At 38.4% G+C, this 18,702-nt stretch overlaps 2 protein-coding genes across 4 annotated transcripts in view; one reads left to right on the top strand and one right to left on the bottom strand.

Moving 5' to 3' along the window:
• PAIP2 (poly(A) binding protein interacting protein 2) lies at positions 1–17,926 on the top strand. 2 transcript variants are annotated; one of them, XM_061424702.1, is made up of 4 exons: positions 1–87; positions 13,097–13,260; positions 14,606–14,785; positions 16,994–17,926. In XM_061424702.1, exons 2-4 carry the CDS (start codon positions 13,123–13,125, stop codon positions 17,048–17,050), a joined length of 375 nt encoding a protein of 124 aa, XP_061280686.1. In that variant the 5' UTR covers positions 1–87; positions 13,097–13,122; the 3' UTR covers positions 17,051–17,926. The 2 variants fall into 2 exon arrangements, with proteins under 2 accessions (XP_061280686.1, XP_061280685.1); XM_061424701.1 differs by lacking the exon at positions 1–87 and adding an exon at positions 334–423.
• SLC23A1 (solute carrier family 23 member 1) overlaps positions 14,946–18,702 on the bottom strand; it is a 17,976-nt gene continuing 14,219 nt past the window's right edge. For both annotated transcript variants that reach the window (XM_061424668.1, XM_061424670.1), the window contains one exon: positions 14,946–16,504. The gene's annotated coding sequence lies outside the window, so the exon portion shown is untranslated. The remainder of the gene's footprint in view (positions 16,505–18,702) is intronic.

Genomic DNA, 18,702 nt, shown 5'->3' on the forward strand with positions numbered 1-18,702 from the left:
GGCGCGTGTGGGGACACTGGCCCAGCTCCACTCCAGTTTTCCTAAGAAAACGTGACAGCACTCCCAGCGTTCCCCGCGGTCACAAGGGTACGGAGGAAAGGCCTTTGCGCATGCACACGTGTGCAGCTTGGGCGACAAGAACTTTGTGGTGGGGAGGCGGGGGGGGGGCGGGGGGGGGGCGGCGAGTCTCCCTTTCCCTCTCGTGCGCTCTCTGGTGGCCTCGGAGGGCAGCGCAGACAGAACGAGAGGCGGGGCCGGCGGCAGCGGCGGAAGTGAAGTCACTTCCGGGCTGGGGTGTTTGTTTGGACTGGAGAAGGGAGGCTGCGGGCGAAGCGCGCGTCGAGCGGGGGAGCGGCGCTGCTTGTGGAGATCCGCGGAGGCCGACCGGATTCGTTGGCTGCCGTCCCCGCTGCTGTGCACTGGGTGAGGGGTTCCCTCGGGCGGAGCGGCGAGAAGGGTGCGGCGGCCCCGGCGGTCGAGGGACAGCACCTCGGCGACGGCTGAGGGGCCTAGAGGGTCCCCTGGGTCGTTGGCCCCCAAGCCCGTATGGCCCCCGTTGTTCCTTGCCTCTTCCAGTTGAGTCTGAGAGATGATCTTGGACCGACTTAGTCTCTTTCTTTGAGAAATGGCCGTCGCTTTTTTTTCTCATTGTCATTATTATTTATGATTTGGATCCCGCAGCTCTCTATCCGGGTCCTCGGTGGCGCGCGATGGTTGCCGGGATAGCACTTTCTCGCGAGCCCCCACCCCCACCCCAGTCCCTTCACCCCCGCCTCCGGTACCCTTTTCCCCTGCTCCCCGCTGCCGCCTCGGCAACAAAGCTCATTGTTTCTCCCCACTTTACGCCTGCGCGTCGCCACGCGCTGCCGCTACTTGCTGCGCTTGCGCGCTCCTCCTGAGGCTAGGGTGGGGGAAGAGAGAGGGGCGGAGGGACTGGCGGGTTGCCTTGCGTACTAGTAGAGCGTTTTGTAACCGTCCGCGAGCCTGTACCTTTCTGATCTGTTTTCTCCGGTTTCTTCGACATCCCCTACCCCTTAATTTTAGTTACATTGTATTCCGTGCTCGGGTTAGGAGGTCCTTTGGAGTACTGGCAACTCCTACTCCAGGACTGTTTTGAACTAGTTGAACTTTTAAGGGCTTAGCCAATTCACGTTTTTCAGTTTTGGTTCTTGCACTTTTTAGTTTCTCTGTACTATGCTTATTCTCTCGCACCATCAAAAATATATAGCTTGTGTTCAAGTTACTTGTTTCAAAACATTTGTTGAAGCAGCCAGCATTGATATTTTCTGTAACTGCAAAAAGGGACCTTTACTGCTTCTTTTGTTGTCTTATTTTCCCTGATTTTGCAACGCCATCATCTCACAGAAACCGCAAACTCTAGAAAGAATTTGGCATCCAGTGTGCCGTGGGAGAAGGTCTAACAGCTGACAGCTTTTGACATTTCAGCAGAAGACAAATTCCCATTTTGCATGTGCTGGCTAATCTTGTCTAATTAACCTGGTGGTATGATTTTTCACAGTTTGCGTTTTAGCAGTTGGTCAGGTGTTAGTTTGAGTTTTCTTTAAATAGCCTTTGAAATTTCATGGGCTGCAGGTTATGTATGCAAATAAATTCTCTAAGGGTTTTAATGAGATTCCTAGTGTTTGCTGTTTTGTGTTTCTGTTCCGGTCTGTGAGAGGATATTTTGAGCAAATTACGCTGTTTATACCACTTGTTAATTGTGAACTTGTTCAGAACTTCATTTTTTCTAACAAGTAGGTGTCTTTGACCAAAAAAAAAAAGGTAACTCTCCCAAAAGTGTAGCCTGCTTGTCTGTTTCTTTATGGGTTGGAAGGTGATTTTCATATTTATTTTAACTTGTGAAATAAGCAGGAAGAGAAGCTTGTCCTGCCCGTTTTGAAAGCAGTAGAAACTTGAGAGATTCTTTTATTAGGCACACACTTCTATAGCCCTTAGTAATGGAAGGCATTGTTCAAAGTACTTTTACAAGTATTTACTCTTCAGTGTCTTTAGGCAGCAAGTACTACTGTAAAATGAAGATTATAAATGAAAGAGAGATGTGGAGTAACTTGCCCAATGTTACACAACTAATAAGAGCTGGAATTCAAATCCAAGCGGAGATTATGTGCTCTTAACCTCTGTAGCATGCTGCCTGTGATTTAGTAACATATTAAGAGTCCTCTGGTGGTTAATGGCATATCTGGGATTTGAACCCAATCCAAAATGAAAGTTATCCAAGTTGTCTTGGTGATCTGGATCACCCTGTTGCACAGATACATTAAGATTTCACGTATGATACAGCCTGAGATTCACTATCAGTAACTCAGTCTTTTTTCTTAATTTCCTCATTGTTCATAGTGGTGCTGTCCAGTAAGATAGCTACTGAGCACATGTCTGTTGAGCACTTGCAATGTAGCAAGTGCAACCGAAGAACTAAAATTTTGATTGTATGGAATTAAAATTGTTCAGTCACTAAGTTGTGTCTGACTCTTTGATCCCATGGACTGACTGCAGCACCCCTGACCTCCCTGTCCTTTACCATCTTTTGGAGTTTGCCCAGGTTCATGTCCATTGAATCTGTGATGCCATCCAACCATCTCATCCTCTGCCACCCTCTTCTTTTGCCTTAAAATAATTTAAATTTAAATAGCAACAAGTATCTGGTGGCTACCAAGTTGGATAGTGTGAATTTATTTGAACTGACTCTGCTTCTTTTATGTATCAGTTTTTATAAATAAGGATGGTATTTCTGATGCACTTCGAGCTTTTTTCAGCCGTGTTGTACCATCCTTTTTCTTACCTCATAACGTAGTTACACTATAATTGAGATCAGGGTTATAGTCTTTGGGATTTTTCTGTGACATTGTTTCACTCCTACAAGTGGTTGGACCTGTTGTTTTTATCTTATAGCTTGCCTTAGCAATCTTAATTGTTCTACATGTTTAGTAATACTGTTATCTGCTAGGTTGTTTGCCTAGGTACTCTTATTATTATCAATTTTACAGATAGGGAACCTGAAACAGATTAAATAACCTGCCCACTGTCACATATCTAGAAAGGCAGCCTGGTTCCAGAGCCCATGCTTTTAATCGTTATTTTATACTGCCAAACATTAAACAAAAAATTCCGTCCTGCTCAGACTTCTGAATTAAATACAGAAGCTGTTGCAGAAATTTCTATATTTTCTCTCACTAACTAAAATACATATGTATACAATATATGTGTGTTTAAACAACAAATAACTTTAAAGGGCCTACAGTAGTTCAAAGTAGAGTCCAGTGGAATAAGAAAAGGTGGTAAGTCTGTGGAGTCAGTTTCTTTTTGATTTTTTGTGGGGGTTCTGGCGGCACCACTCGGCTTGTGGGATCTTAGTTCTGCCACCAGGGATTGATCCCTGATTCCTGGCAGTGGAAGCCCAGAGTTGTAACCATTGGACCACCAGGAAATTCCTTGTGGAGTCAGTTTAATGAAAGAAGCAGAGAGAGAATTCTGTTTGAATTTTAATGAGAATTTTTTTAAGAGTTAATGTTTTTATTTTTTATTCCAGTTTTATTGAGATATAATTGAAATATAGCACTGTATAAGTTTAAGGTATATAGTATAATGATTTTATTTACATACATCATGAAGTGGTTAATGACAATTCTTAAGAGATGAAAAAGGGGGAAACTTTCTAAAACTTAAAAGATTTATTTTCATATTTTAAAATTTTGTAGCGACTATAAATGTATGGACACTGCTGGAAACCAATAAATGGCAAAAAATAGCTGAGGAAAAGAGTTTGTAGATTTAAAGTGCCAGATATCAGGAAAAAAACTGCTCTTAACCTGACCAAAATCTGGTGAAATTTCTTTCTTTTTTAGCAGCTCTTACTGAGCTATAGTTCGCATACCATGCAGTTCACCCATTTAAAGTATATAGTAGTCTTTAGTATATTACCAGAGTTGTACTTCCATCAAATGAGGACATTTTCATTACCTCAAAAAGAAATCTTATGCCCATGATCTGTCATACAATATGTGTTCCTTTGTGACTGACTTCTTTGATTTAGCATGATGTTTTCAGTATTCATCCATCTATCAGCTGGTGGACCTTTGGGTTGTATCTCTACTGCTATGAACATTTTGCCTGTGTAAGTTTTTATGTAGATACATATTTTCATTTCTCTTGGGAATATACCCAGGAGTGGAATTGCTGGGTTATATGGTAATTCCGTGTTTAATCTTTTGGGGAGCTGCCAGACTGTTTTCCATTTTAAATTTCCCATTGGCAGTGAATGAGGGTTCCAATTTTTCCATATTTTCACTAATATAAAGTATTATCTCATGGTTTTGATTTGCATTTTCCACATAGTTAAGGATGCTGAGCATCTTTTCATGTGTTTTTTGGCCTTTGGAGAACTTTGCAGATGTTTTGCCCATTTTTAAATTGGTTGGTTGGTCTTTTATTGTTGAGTTGTAATAGGTCTTTATTCCAAATAAAATTCCCTTATCAGATATTATTTGCCTCTGTTTCTTTTCTACCTTTCCAGAGATTCTATGCATTTGCAAATTGTGAACACACACACACCCCCCTCACACTCACTGTGTTCTGCAAATTGTAAAGCTGGAGTTTTTTTTCCTTATGATAAATCCCGTGTCAGCCTTATCAAGGAAAAGAGGGATATAGTCAAATGAGCTATGAAATAGGAGAAATTCGTTTCTGTTGTAACAAAATTCAAATTCTGGAGAAATGAGATTTTAGTGAAATAAAAATTACTGTGGTTAACCAGAGAGGTTTGTTATTCAGTTGCTAAGTCATGTCTAGCTCTTTGCGACCCCATGGACTGCAGCACTCTAGGCTTCCATGTCCTTCATTCTCTTCTGGAGTTTGCTGAAATCCATGTCCATTGAGTCATTGATGCTATCTCACCATCTCATCCTCTGTTACCCTCTTCTCCTTTTGCCTTCAGTCTTTCCCAGCATGAGGGTCTTTTCCAATGAGTCAGCTCTTCGCATCAGATGGCCAAAGTAGTGAAACTTCAGCTTCGGTCCTTCCAATGAATATTCAGGGTTTATTCCGTTTAGGATTGAATGGCTTGAACCAAGGGACTTGCAAGAGTCTCCTGCAACACCACAGATTGAAATCATCAGTTCTTCAGCGTTAGCCGCCTTTATGTCCAACTCTCACGTCCGTACATGCAGAAAACCTGAATAGACCTATCAAAACGAGAAAATTAAAGGTTGTTAATAATACCAAGCCCTTATAATTTTAGATTCATTTGTCTTTGGGGATCCCATAATTCTTGTTATTGAAATGATTCCTGAATATAAGGATGGAAAAATTCCTAGTTCATTTTTTTGAAAACTATATTTTATGTAGCGTTCTCACAGTCTGGGTTTGCAGTTATTTTCTTTTGGAACTTGATACTTGTCACTCTGCCATCTATATTGTTTGAACCCTCTTGTATTTTTTATCTTTTTGCTGTTTTCTGGATACTTTCTTTTATCTTCAGTTCTATTGTATAGATCTAGTCTGCTGCCAAACCCATTATATTTTTGTTTATGTTGTGGTTTTTATATATCATCATTTGGCTGTTTTCCAAATCTATTGTGTGCACTTTTTATATTTAGCTGTTTTCTTTATTTATTTATTTTTTTTGTTTTCTGAATATATTTTCAAGCTTGATAGGTAATGATCATTTTGCCACATGAGTGGCAACATGCTACATGAGTTTTGATTATGCTTTCTGTAAATTGCACTGCTTCTTGCTTGTTGTATCTTTTTTTTTTTTTTTTTGCCTTTTGAATTTGGTTATCTTTCATTTTGAACTCTTCATTGGCCTTAAAGATTAATTTTTTGAGGTTCTTGGACTTCCCTGGTGGCTCAGATGGTAAAACATCTGTCTACAATGTGGAAGACCTGGGTTCAAGTCCTGGGTTGGGAAGATCCCCTGGAGAAGGAAATGGCAATCCACTCCAGTACTATTGCCTGGAAAATCCCATGGACAGAGGAGCCTGGTAGGCTACAGTCCATTGGGTCGCAAAGAGTCGGACACGACTGAGTGACTTCACCGAAGGCCTCGAATGAAGATGCCTTCCTCTCAAGGAATTTTACATTTGCTTTTGCCAGGCTCTGGCACCAGTCAAGGGCCACTTTATACTCAGTTCATGACTTGGGATGTTCTGGACTTCCCAGGTGATGAGAATTTATTCCTCCTATCCATAAGAGGTCCAGTTCCCTTCCACCGTTCCCTTTTGATTAGCTTGGTGGGGAGTGGGAGTCGTTTTTGGTTCAACCTTAACCTGAGTATATAGCCCTTTGGGGTCCCAGCTTAGAGCGGGAGGATCTCCTGTTCCATCTTTCCTATATGCCTTTTGCCCCTTGAAGCATCCAAGGTCGATTCAAAGAAGCCTAATGGACAGAAAGAAGCCCTCAGTGCAGAGGCAGCCTCAGTGTTTAAAGTTCCACTTTGTTCTTTGAATTCCCACTTTACTTACTTTTCAGCACTTTTGAGTGTTTCTTGAGGAATATGTTATCTAACACTTTTAGTGAGAAGACTATAAATAGTCTACCACTATTGGTAAAAAGTTCTGATTCATTTATGCTTTAAGGAATTAAAATAGTTTCAAGTAAATGGATATGCCATCTTCCTGGCCAGAGGGCTTAACATAAAAACATGATCCTGATTAAACTGCAAATTTTTAGTAAAATTCCCATCAGACTGTTATTGACAATTTTAAAATTGATACAAAGATGAAAGTGCAAGATTCCCCTCTTCCCCAAGAAAGTTGCTAAGGGATTTGTGATACTAGATATTCAAACTTACTGAAAGGCTGCTCTATTCAAAACAGTATGATACTGTGCTGAAATATTTGAAAATGAAAGGTCATGATGAAAGGCCTGCAACATAGCAGATGGTTAAGCCAAAAAAAATTGTATAGAGAAAACAACTGTGGCAAAAAGCTAATAGTTGATGAATCTAGATGAAAGGTACAAGTGTTCATGATACTATTATTTTATTATGACTTTTTTGTAAGTTTAAAATTCTTAAACAATAAAAGTTGGGGATAAAACAGTATACAATATACCATCACAGAGCAAGGAAACAGTATAGTAGGAGTTTGATCATGATAAACCTGAGGAACAAGCTTTCATTTCAATAATGATGAATATAGATCTTTTACATCATACTCAAAGTAATGCTCACATGAGTTAAAGATTTAGAGGACTTCACTGGTGGTCCAGTGTCTAAGACTCCATGCTCCCAGTACATGGAGCCTGGGTTCAATCCCTGGTCAGGGAAATAGGTTCCACATGCTGCAACTAAAGATCCCATGTGCCATGACTAAGGAATGCCCAGTAAGCTAAATAAATATGCAAAAATATATTTAAAAAAATAATAGGAATAGTTGGGTTTTGGTGGTTTGTTTTTTTTTTTTTAAGGTTTCACTATAAGAAAGAAACTATAAAAATACTGAGAGAAAATAAAGGAAATAAAACCTCAAGATAGGGAAAGACTTCGTAAACAAGATGAACATATCCTGGCAGCTGTAGAGGAAAACAGTGAGATTCTTTTATGCCCACCTGTTTGCAAAAGTAAAATGCTATGTTGATTATATACAGAGCTGTTGAGGATGCAGAGAAATGGGAGCACCCAGCTTATTATAGGAATGTACATTACCATAATATTTTTGGCATATAATCTGTCTTTTAAAGCTACAAATGCACATGGCCGTTGACCCAGTTATTCTCACTTATCAGAATGTATCCTACAGAAAACACAACTAGAAAAGGATGTGTGTACAAGGGTGATCAAAGCAGGATTATTTGTATTGAAAAAACTGGAAATGGTAAATTGCATCAGAGAAGAAATGGTTGAATAATTGCTGCTGTATCCATTTAAAAAATTAAGTATACTTGTGTACATTGACTAGTAAGGATCTTTCATGTGATATATTTAGTTTAGCATGATTCTATTAAAATACATAAATTCTTTATGTGTGTCTCTATAAGCAAAAAAATATGAAAGGACATATACTAAGCTGTTAAAATTGACTACCTCTGGGTAAGATTGAAGATGGAAAGGAAAAAACTTCCTTAAGACCTGTTTAAGTAGGGCCTACTTTGTACATAAACAGTTTTTTTTACTTTAATGCTTCCTTTTCCAACAAAATTTCCTAACTATATGCAAAGACAAATTATCCAGAATTTTTCAAATGATTACTTTGATACATTGTTGTTTTACCATTTTGTGATTTTTGTTTAGGAAAATCTTATTAGATGTATTCTTACAACTACTAGATTTTTAGTATTAGTAATTTAATATTGCTTGTTCTGAATTAGTATTACTGTGTTGTTTTAGAAATCCTTTTATGAGATTAAGGCTAAAGATTAAAAATTTTGAATTACATTTTGTGATAATTTTAGGATTTTAAATAATAAAAACATGTTTTTTGAAGCCATAGATGTTCTTTGAAGCAAGTATGAACATTAAAAATTGGGGCAAGGGGATTATGGGTTTTCTCTGTTCGTTTCTGCCCATTTTTAAGTGGTTTCCATTAAATCATGAACGAAGACAAGACAGCAACAGATTGTTATGGTTTACTTCTCAGATTTTTTTTTTTTAAACTGTATTTGTCAAGTCATTACATACATTGTGTCCTCAAACATCACTGAAGCAAATTAGGTGCTTCTGTTTTGTTTTCAGGAGTTCCTGTTTAAGTTTTTGTTGGTTTTGTTCTAAGCCACAAGAGACTAATATATATAGATTTGAGCTCACTGACTTGAAGCTGCTGCTTTTGGACTGCCTCTGAATAAGATGATGATACATCTCAGCAGTACACCTTACACTATATATTTTTTTTGGTGGTTTTTCCTAGTGGTTACCCTGGACATGACAAATAACACCTTAGTTTGTAACTCATGTGGACTAATGCTGCTTTAGTTTGCTGTAGAGAAAAAGAGGAGTTATAAAGCAAGAAATCTATTAGTGACTTTTGTATTTACTGTATAATTATCATTGTTTATTTCTTCCAGTGAATTCAAGTTAATGCTGGTATTCTTTTTATTTCAATGTGAAGGAGTCAGTTAGCTCTCCTTATAAGACAGGTATATTGGTAATGAACTCTCACTTTTTTACTTATCTGGGAATGTCTTAGTTTCCCTCCCCGCCCCTTTTATCCTTTCATATGTATTGTCCTGTTTTCTGGCTTCTAGTTTCTGATGTGAAATCATCTATTAATCTTGTTGTTTTGAAGATGCTTTTTTGGTCTTTGACTTTCAATAACTTGATTACAATGTGTCCATGTGGATTGCTTTGGGTTTATTCTACTTGGGAATTCCTTGAGCTGCTTGATAGGTTTCATCAAGTTGGAGGAGTTAGGGGCCAATTAGTCTTCACTCTTTCTCTTCTTCTGGGTCTCCCATTATGCATATATTGGTACATGTAATGGTATCCTACTGATCTCTGAGGTCTGTTCATTTTTAAATCTTCCATTATTTTTTATGTTTTTCAGACTAAATAATCTTCATTGATTTACCAAGTTTACTGATTCTTTCCCCAGTCAAACCTGCTGCTGTATGCTGAGGCACACCTTTAACACTTGAGCACTTTACAGCTCTTTCTTAACCTTTTTATGTGCAGAGCCTGAAGCTTGAATAATCTTGTCAGGTCTTTTCTGAGTGTGCTGCCAGCACTGGGCATGCCTGTGGCCTCTTAGGTTTCCCAGAATATGTAGGAGCTTTTCAAAGCCTTTATTCCCAAAGCATCTCCTTCACCAGCCTTTCTTCCTTTCCTTTTTGCCCCAACTGTTATTCTTTGCTGGCACTGGCTACTATATTTGCCTTTAACTGTTTTTGACAAATGCCAATTTAAAATAATAAATTTTACGGTATTTGAACTATATACTCAATTTTTTTAAGACAGCAAAACACGTGTGTGTTAATCATTCAGTCATGTCCAACTCTTTGCAACCCCATGGACTGTAGGCCACCAAGCTCCTCTGTCCTTGGAATTCTCCAGGCAAGAGTATTGGAATGGGTAGGCATTCCCTTCTCCAGGAGATCTTCCCGACCAGGGATCAAACCCAGGACTCCTGCATTGCAGGTGGATTCTTTACCATCTGAGCCACCAGGGAAGCCCCAAAACATACATAGGACATAATATAAAGTGTTTGGTCTAAGAAGAATCAACAGGTGATAGAAGAAAATTTAAAATCTGGTAACAATACCTTGTATTAAAACACCTTACACTCAGTAATTGTAGGTCTGTCAATGTTCTGAAAGTAAATGATCCTCACCCCTCTGGCTTTTCACTTGACTGGCTATAGCAGAAATCTGGTCAGCAGTTGTTTCTTCCTCAGCTATCTTAAGATGCAAGATTAGTGCCTGGGCTCCAGTTGATTTTACTGGTTCCAGTTAGGATTTGTTTCCCAAATATTGCTTGACAATGAAATTTTATTTACTGTCCTTAATATACTTTCAGTGGGATCTGTACCAAAGCCACAGGTTGTTTGATGAGGTGATAATGGGCAAAAAGCTGACCTAGAGACATGTCAGATGCAGGGCTTGGGCCCTTTTTGCTAAGCACTATTTATATTTTGTTACTGGTTGGCATCAAACAAGGAGGGAGGGGTTCCTTGAGATTCCCAGACTATAGAATTTGCTGATGCAGATTTTCATTGTTTACATAAACTTATGCTCATGAAATGTATGGAAAACACTTTTTTCTTTAAACAAATTTTTATTTTTATATATATATATATATATATACACACACACACACTATTATAGTCACTTGAATCATATTCAAAAACAAGTTAGTGGTATTTCTAGTACAGGTCTCACATATAATTGCTACTTAACTGTTCAGTTCTACTTGAATATTGAATGTCCTGTAATCTGCTAAACATGATTTTTATGTACTATTTTTAACTAAAAATATGTCATTTATTAATACTGTGGTCTTCTGAAAGGTAGGATGTAATGGGTATGAGCTGGGATAGGATACATGTTGGGAAAATAATGAAAAGCTGTTGTAAATTGAGATGTGTTTGAACATCGTTTAATGATCGGTTTGTGTGCAGTGTAAACAAAGTTCCATGAAGTTGCAAAGCAGAATTGACCTCCTTCTTTTCATAATATTTGAGTCTACTCTAAAGTGTAGTTTGTTTAAAAATGAGCATATAAATATTTGGTAGCCTGATATATAAGTAATTTACTTTAGAGGAACTGATTGCTGTTTAGTCAGAACTTGTTATCAAAATAAGAGGGTTTATTTAACCCAAGATAATGATAAATAAAAATATCAAGGATATCTATCATCTGTTTTCTGTTGTGTCTTTTCACAGTGCTTCAGTTTCCTAATCCCAGTCATGTTTTCTTTCTACCCCACACTGTGTGTCTGTTCAGTAGTGTTCCGACCCTGTGACCTCATGGACTGTAGACTGCCAGGCTTCTCTGTTCCTGGAATAACTCTGGCAAGAATACTGGAGTGGGTTGCCATTTCCTCTTCCAGGGGATCTTCTCAACTCAGAATTCAAACCCGCAGCTCCCGCATTGCCCGGTGGAGTGGTTACCGCTGAGCCACCTGGGAAGCCCTCTACCCCACACCCTACCACATAAATCTCAGTCTGTCTCTGCCTTTTCTTTCATACACATACAACACTAAGGAAGGCAGAATTCTCAGTAATTCTTTTTTTAATTTTATTTATTGATTTATATTTGACTGTGCTGGGTCTTCATTGCTGGCAGGCTCTTCTCTAGTTGCGCCAGGCGGGGGCTGCTCTCTAGTTGCAGTGTGCCAGCTTCTCATTGCTGTGGTTTCTCTTGTTAGAGAGCACGTGCTCAGTAGTTGTGGCGCATAGGCTTAATTGCTCTGCTACATGCGGGATCTTCCCAGATCAGGGATCAAACCTGTGTCTCCTGCATTGGCAGGCAGATTCTTAACCACTGAGCCACCAGGGAAGCCTTCTCAGTAATTCTTAATTCAGGACTTCCTAACAATGAAAAATGTTAGTGCCATGACACTATTGTCATTAGTATTCATTATTGGGGGAAATGCATATGTGCATCAGGATTGGGCCCACCCACCCCTACTGCTTAGAGACTTACATTCATATTATATGAAAAGCTGTTTTTTAGTACTTATGTCCTGTTAAGTTCATAAAATTAAGTTAAAATTAAGTTCATAAAATGAGTTTAAAGGGCCAGGCAACATACATAGAGCAAGTCTGTCCCTGAACCTTACCCAAAGAAGGAAAACTATTTCTAGTATATTTGGGGTTTTCTGTTTAGTTTGATTATGACAACTTTGGAGTAAGAAGACATTTTTAAAACTCTCATCTTCATATTAGGTATGCTGTTGCCTTCCTTTGGCATAAATCACACTAATGTTTGGATTTACATACAAGTCTCTCTTGCTTTACGTAAACACATTTTTTAGCAATTTCGGAGTTAATGAACTGGTAGACTTACTGTAGGGGCGTCCCAGGTTGTGCAGACAGAGAATCTGCCTGCACTGTCGGAGACGCAAGAGACATGGGGTCAGTCTCTGGGCTGGGAAGATGCCTTGGAGTAGGAAATAGCAACCCTTTCCACTATACTTTCCTGGGAAATTCCATAGACAGAGGAGCCTGGTGGGCTACAGTCCATGGGATCACAAAGAATCGGACACAACTTTTCGACTGGGTGTACACACACAGACAGAATACTGTAGACTCTGGAACTTTAATGCTTCAAACTTTTAGCTTGCAATATATTAAAAGTTTGTTAGTTTTCACTTCCAGTCCCTAGGTTTTTTAATATCAATTTTCCAAACCATGGTTGTTTTATGAAACATAGAATATTCTATTTTTAACAAATTAGATGGTTTGGGGATTCAATTTAAATAATTGTTTGCCTTTGTTTACTGTTACTAGAATCTAGGCTATTCTCAGTTATTCCTTAGACATTAAAATCGTTTAGGAGAAAAATGAAGCTTTCCAAATGCTTGGTTTATCATGTGCATTAATGTATTAATATGCATCTCAGACCTAACCATGATGGCTGGTAATAATAGATGCTCACTAAGAACTGAAAGAATAACTGGCTAAATTAACTGTATTGCTGTTTTAAGGTTAAAAACTACATCTGACGCCAACCATGAAAGATCCAAGTCGCAGCAGTACTAGCCCAAGCATCATCAATGAAGATGTGATAATTAACGGTCATTCTCATGAAGATGACAATCCATTTGCAGAGTACATGTGGATGGAAAATGAAGAGGAATTCAACAGACAAGTTAGTTTTGTGTATAAACATTCTTTTTTATTGTAGCCCGTGATAACCGTCAAATAATATAATTGTACTTGTCCCTGAAATGTGTTTTTCACCTGGTCCCTTATATATGAAATACATGGATTTATGTGCCACCACTTCTGTTTTATTTGGATGTTGATTACTACCAGGTTTAACTGCTCAATTGAAATAACCTTGGGAACTTTTTTCAGTGTCTGACCCCAAAAATTCTGATTCAGAAGAGTTTAGGGTGGGACCTGATAAACTTATTTTTTTTTTTTGACCATCTCAGGTGGTTCCTGGGAGCAGTAAGGTTTGGAAACCACTACCTTAGACCAGTCAGATTGTCCTATTGTGGTGAAAGTCAAGAGAATCCAGAGTAGACAGGCACCAGTACCAAAGTACTGGTTTTCACCTAAGGTTCTTGTTCTGACCAGCCCCCAAATCTGACACCACTGTTCTACTTTAGAAAACTCTCATACGTTGTAGAGAAGTCTCATACATTGATAAATGTCTTTATTCCCATATTTCTTGTACCTGTTTTCATCTTTTGTCTTGTTTTTCCCTGATCCTGACTTTGGCCATCAGTAGCCAGTGTGATTTGACCATATCTAGTTTTTTATATATATATATATATATTGGAGAAGGCAATGGCACCCCACTCCAGTACTCTTGCCTGGAAAATCCCATGGACGGAGGAGCCTGGTAGGCTTCAGACCATGGGGTAGCGAAGAATCGGACACGACTGAGCGACTTCACTTTCACTTTTCCCTTTCATGCATTGGAGAAGGAAATGGCAACCCACTCCAGTGTTCTTGCCTGGAGAATCTCAGGGACGGGGGAGCCTGGTGGGCTGCTGTCTATGGGGTCGCACAGAGTCGGACACGACTGAAGCGACTTAGCAGCAGCAGCAGCAGTTATATATATTCAAGAGTATTAAAAAGGGTTAAGCAGTATGGTCTTCTATTTCAATGACAGTTAAGTTGCTGACCCTCTAAAGATAATTTTTCCAGTCATTTTTGGGTGGGTTTAGGGTTTGTATAGTTTTGGAAGTATCATAGGTAATTCTAATACCCAGTCCTGCATAAGAACACTTTTGTTACTTCTTCCCTGCCACCTTTAGTGGAAAGAAAGAATATTCTGCTCTGACAAGTAAGACATAGCAAAAATCTAAATATATCTTTCCAGGTCTTATGGAAAAGATTTTTTTTTTTTACCTTAGCATAGAAGCAGACAAGGAAGGTATGACATTGTGATTTTTAATGGTTTAGTTCAAGATACTTTAAGCCTTTCCTAGTGATGTCATCTTACCAAGTATGCTATAAATTACCCTTTATTATAAATCCAGATAGAAGAGGAGTTATGGGAAGAAGAATTTATTGAACGCTGTTTCCAAGAAATGCTGGAAGAAGAGGAGGAACATGAGTGGTTTATTCCAGCTCGAGATCTCCCACAAACTATGGACCAAATTCAAGACCAGTTTAATGACCTTGTTATCAGTGATGGCTCTTCCCTGGAAGATCTTGTGGTAAAGAGTTATTTTTTCACTTTTTTAAAACCTAGTTGGTCTTTCTCATAAGTGGAAAAGTCAGCATCCATCTGTTTAAGAAGAGTTCTACGTCTCTTTCCCTTCAGAAATTCTGCTGCTTCTTACTATGGAAGCAGAGGCCTCCTGGTCTCACTTATGATATGGAGTGACTTTTGGCAGCACTCTGGAGTTAGTCTGATTAATAGATTTCTGACTAATAGATTCCTTGACACTACTTTTAGTTATGACAACTACGATACCCTAGGATACGTAAATGTCTAAAAGCAGTCATTCAAAAGGGACAAGTATGTTCATGTGATTTGCCTGTGCAAAAGTAGCTAGACGGAGAGGTTTTGCTCTGTCTTAAATATTTGGTGAAATTACAAATTTTTTCTGAAGGGTAAAATTCTGGAGATTTTTTTCGTAACCCAGGATTTTCATTGAGTTACTCTAACTCTGTTTGGAATTATGATTTAACAAAGACTTGCAAACTCTTGGCAGAAAAGGAACACAAACCTATTTATATTTTTAGTTATTCCCAGTGTCTCATTGCTGATGGTTTATTTGTAGTAAAAAGTTTTTTCAGGAACTGTGATAACTAAGCATCAGTACTAAAGTAAAACCTGATGATCCTTTTGCTAAAATTAAGATAATTTAGCCAGAATGTTAAACTTTCTTTCCATATGGACAATCTCTAGTTGCTTCTGCAAGACGGTTCTCTGGAATATTCCCCTAGACTCTGAAGTCATTTTGTAATTGTCTTTTATTCACTGTGCAGTGATTTCCTAACCTGGTTGTACATCATAATGACCTATGAAGCATTAAAAACAGAAATTTTCTCAGGAACATGCCATCCATAGAATCAGTCATCTAGACATGCTAATTTTTATAAGCATTCCCAGAGGATACTGCCAGCCTGCCCTTTCAGACATTTGGAAACTGTTTTCCTAAAAGGCTGTATAGAGAACACTGAAATGTACATTGTGGTATAGCTTTTGTTGCAGTAAAGGACAGTAACCCAATTAGGCAGATATGTGATCTGAACAGTCTGTTGGGGTATACTTGCTTATGGCTGGATTAGTCACTCCACAAATAATCCTGATTCCTCTGAGGAGAAAAGCTCTTTGCTCTAATGTATAACTTTACCTGGACCCAGTATCATCCCACTGTCTAGAAACTGGTTTGTTTGACTCAGTCTATTTGAGATTAACTCCTCCTAGTTATTTTGTATCTGCCCAAAGTTTAGATTAATTTCCCTTGAGAGATGAGAATGATTATGTTTAAATTATGAAACTTAAATTATTGCTCCAAAATGTTGTTTAATATGCTCTGGTCTTGAAGTAAGTAATGTTGAAGGCTCAGATTCAATCTAAAATCCTGCCAGCATCCCTACATTTCAGGCCCTGGAATCTGTCCTGGTTTCTTTTTGTCTTGATCAATTTGCATTCAAAAATGTGGTAGAGGAAAATTTCCAGCTGTTCCCTGTATGCTAACATATCTACTTAGGAAAGTAAAGATTTAGAAATACACAATGATGGTGGTACAAGCCTCTAAGGCTCTGAGAGGCTTTGGCCCATTCCTCCCCTAACTGATACAAAAACAGTCCCAGAGAGTGACTTATCCAGGCCTACATAAGAAGTTAGTTAGCAGAGCTGGGGTTCCAACTTAGATCTTCTGACTCCCCATGTAGTTTTCTTTTCCTGTTATATACCATGCTTCCTGTGGGAATTAGAATACAGCAATTAGAAAGACAACTCCATATTTTCAGTGAGCATCATAAAGTAAAATTAATCCATAAACAATTCCCCAATCACTTTAATCATCATTTCAATACTTGTTTAATGTTTGCATAGTTTGAAACTGTTTAAAGAAAGTCAACTATCATAGTTAAATAAATAGAATTCTGTGTTCTGAGACATTCCTTTGGTGGATGTGCAGTTAGTGAGTTTCCGGTTACACTTAAGCAAATTTAATTTCAAGTCCTACCTTCTGTTTAGGAAATTGATAAAATTTGATATAATATACATAGCTTACATCTGGTTCCTTCTTTCACTGCTATAGATGTGTTTTAATTCAGTTTGACCTTACCATCTGAATTCTTGCCTTTGTCTTTTTTTGGAAGATGGTTTTGCATGTGGATCTGGGTTGAATGCTTCTGAGTATCTGGAGATATCTGCTAATGAATTTGCTTTTTTACTTATTTTCCAGGTCAAGAGCAATCTGAATCCAAATGCAAAGGAGTTTGTTCCTGGGGTGAAGTACTAAAATATTTGAGTAGACGGGGCCCTCTTTTGGTGGATGTAGCACAATTTCCACACTGTGAAGGCAGTATTAGAAGACTTAATTGTAAAAGCTCTCTCTCGTCACTGTGTTACACTTATGCATTGCCAAAGTTTTGTTAGTCTTGCATGCTTAATAAAAGTGCTGAGACTGTTAAGTAAAAAGCTGTCAAACATTTACTGAGAACAGAATTGGCCCCATGGCTTGAAGTGACAGCAAGGAAAGAAGCACCAGTCAAGTTGTGTCAAAGCACCAAATTAAATGATCTCTAAATCTAAATTAAATTCTAATTGTTAAGTGAGTTCCTCAGTTCAGACTTAAATTTGCATTTGTTCCCATCAAAAAGAATCTCCTTTTTCTGAAGAAGGCTTGCTGGTTAATTGAAATAGTTCAGTATAGACATTTAAATATGTCTTTAGTTACTGAGGTTACAAGGTAGTGAACCTAAGTCTCCTGGCTTTTATGGGGTGTTATCATGTAAGAAAATACTGAATTATCCTAGTGTTACATCTAAGCAAGTATGTGATTTGAGAATTCCATCCTTTTCTAAGGAGTCATTGCATCATAGCTATTACCTGTGTAAAATCTAACATTTGACCAACCCATAATTCAATTGAACAAATAAATTGTTACATATGATTTGAGTGGTGCTTTTCCTTGCTTTGTTAACCATCACTACAATAGTCTGCAGCACAACTTTTCTTTTAACAAAGCTAGAACAGTTTTGGCTTCTTAAACTTCTTATTTGGGTAGGTTAAGCTGCCATACGTGTTCAGTGTGAATAGTGTTTAAGTTGAAAATATTGTAAAAAAATTATATTTTTTCAAAAATATTTAAAAAAATAAATAATAGTAGAACTGAGCTGCTGATGTTTGTGTTTATTGGTGTTGAAATACGGACTCTCAAGTGGTGATACTCATTTTAGTGTGGGCCCAGTCCCTCAGGACAAACCTGTTGGCGAAATTTGCTGAGAGAGCAAGCTTTATTAGATTCCATAGTGTCAAATGTGTTGTTATATATAAGTATCTGTCCAAAATACAGCAGTAAAATAAATCCCATAGCCCCCTCCATAGCCCGCCTTGGTCACCTCAGGCTGCAGTGTCAAGGCAATCATATATATCCATGTTAAGAAACTTTCTGGCTGGCCAGTATGTTGGTAACCTTACTCTAGTATAAGCTCCACTGGCTTCTGCCCTTCACAAACCATTGCTGCTCTGATTGGCCTGGTTTGCTGTTGGGATTCACCTGGATCCCCTTTTTCACTCTCACAAACTAATTTATAATCTTTATTTGGGATAGGCTGTTGGTCAGCTAGCAATTTCCTGGTTCCACATACAATTCTGCTTCATGGCCCTATTCTTAAATTTGGAGGGCTCAAGATTAAGAATGCCATCTGGTCAGTTCTGGTTCACATTTTCCCTATGGTCCTTTGATGTCAGTACCTGTGCCTGCTGTTTTTTTAATGACTCCCTTACTAAGCTAATAAACAGGTAGGTTTTTTAAGACTCTGAAGTAGATGATCTTGTTTGGCTATTGTTCTTTATAGAACAATATTGTGGTGGTTCCACAATACCACCAGCCCCTTCTGTTCTCTACTAGCTCAGCACCACAAGTGGCACAGCAAGCTGCCAAGTATG

The sequence above is a fragment of the Bos javanicus genome, chromosome 7, assembly GCF_032452875.1.
Source record: "Bos javanicus breed banteng chromosome 7, ARS-OSU_banteng_1.0, whole genome shotgun sequence".
Classification (NCBI taxonomy): Eukaryota; Metazoa; Chordata; class Mammalia; order Artiodactyla; family Bovidae; genus Bos; species Bos javanicus.

What these genes read in the sequence shown, in the direction of transcription:
- PAIP2 (XM_061424702.1), top strand. Translation starts at nt 13,123, where the DNA reads ATGAAAGATCCAAGTCGCAGCAGTACTAGCCCAAGCATCATCAATGAA. An exon ending in AAGAGGAATTCAACAGACAA is followed by an intron (nt 13,261 to 14,605) that starts GTTAGTTTTGTG and finishes TTATAAATCCAG; the next exon opens with ATAGAAGAGGAGTTATGGGA. An exon ending in CTTCCCTGGAAGATCTTGTG is followed by an intron (nt 14,786 to 16,993) that starts GTAAAGAGTTAT and finishes CTTATTTTCCAG; the next exon opens with GTCAAGAGCAATCTGAATCC.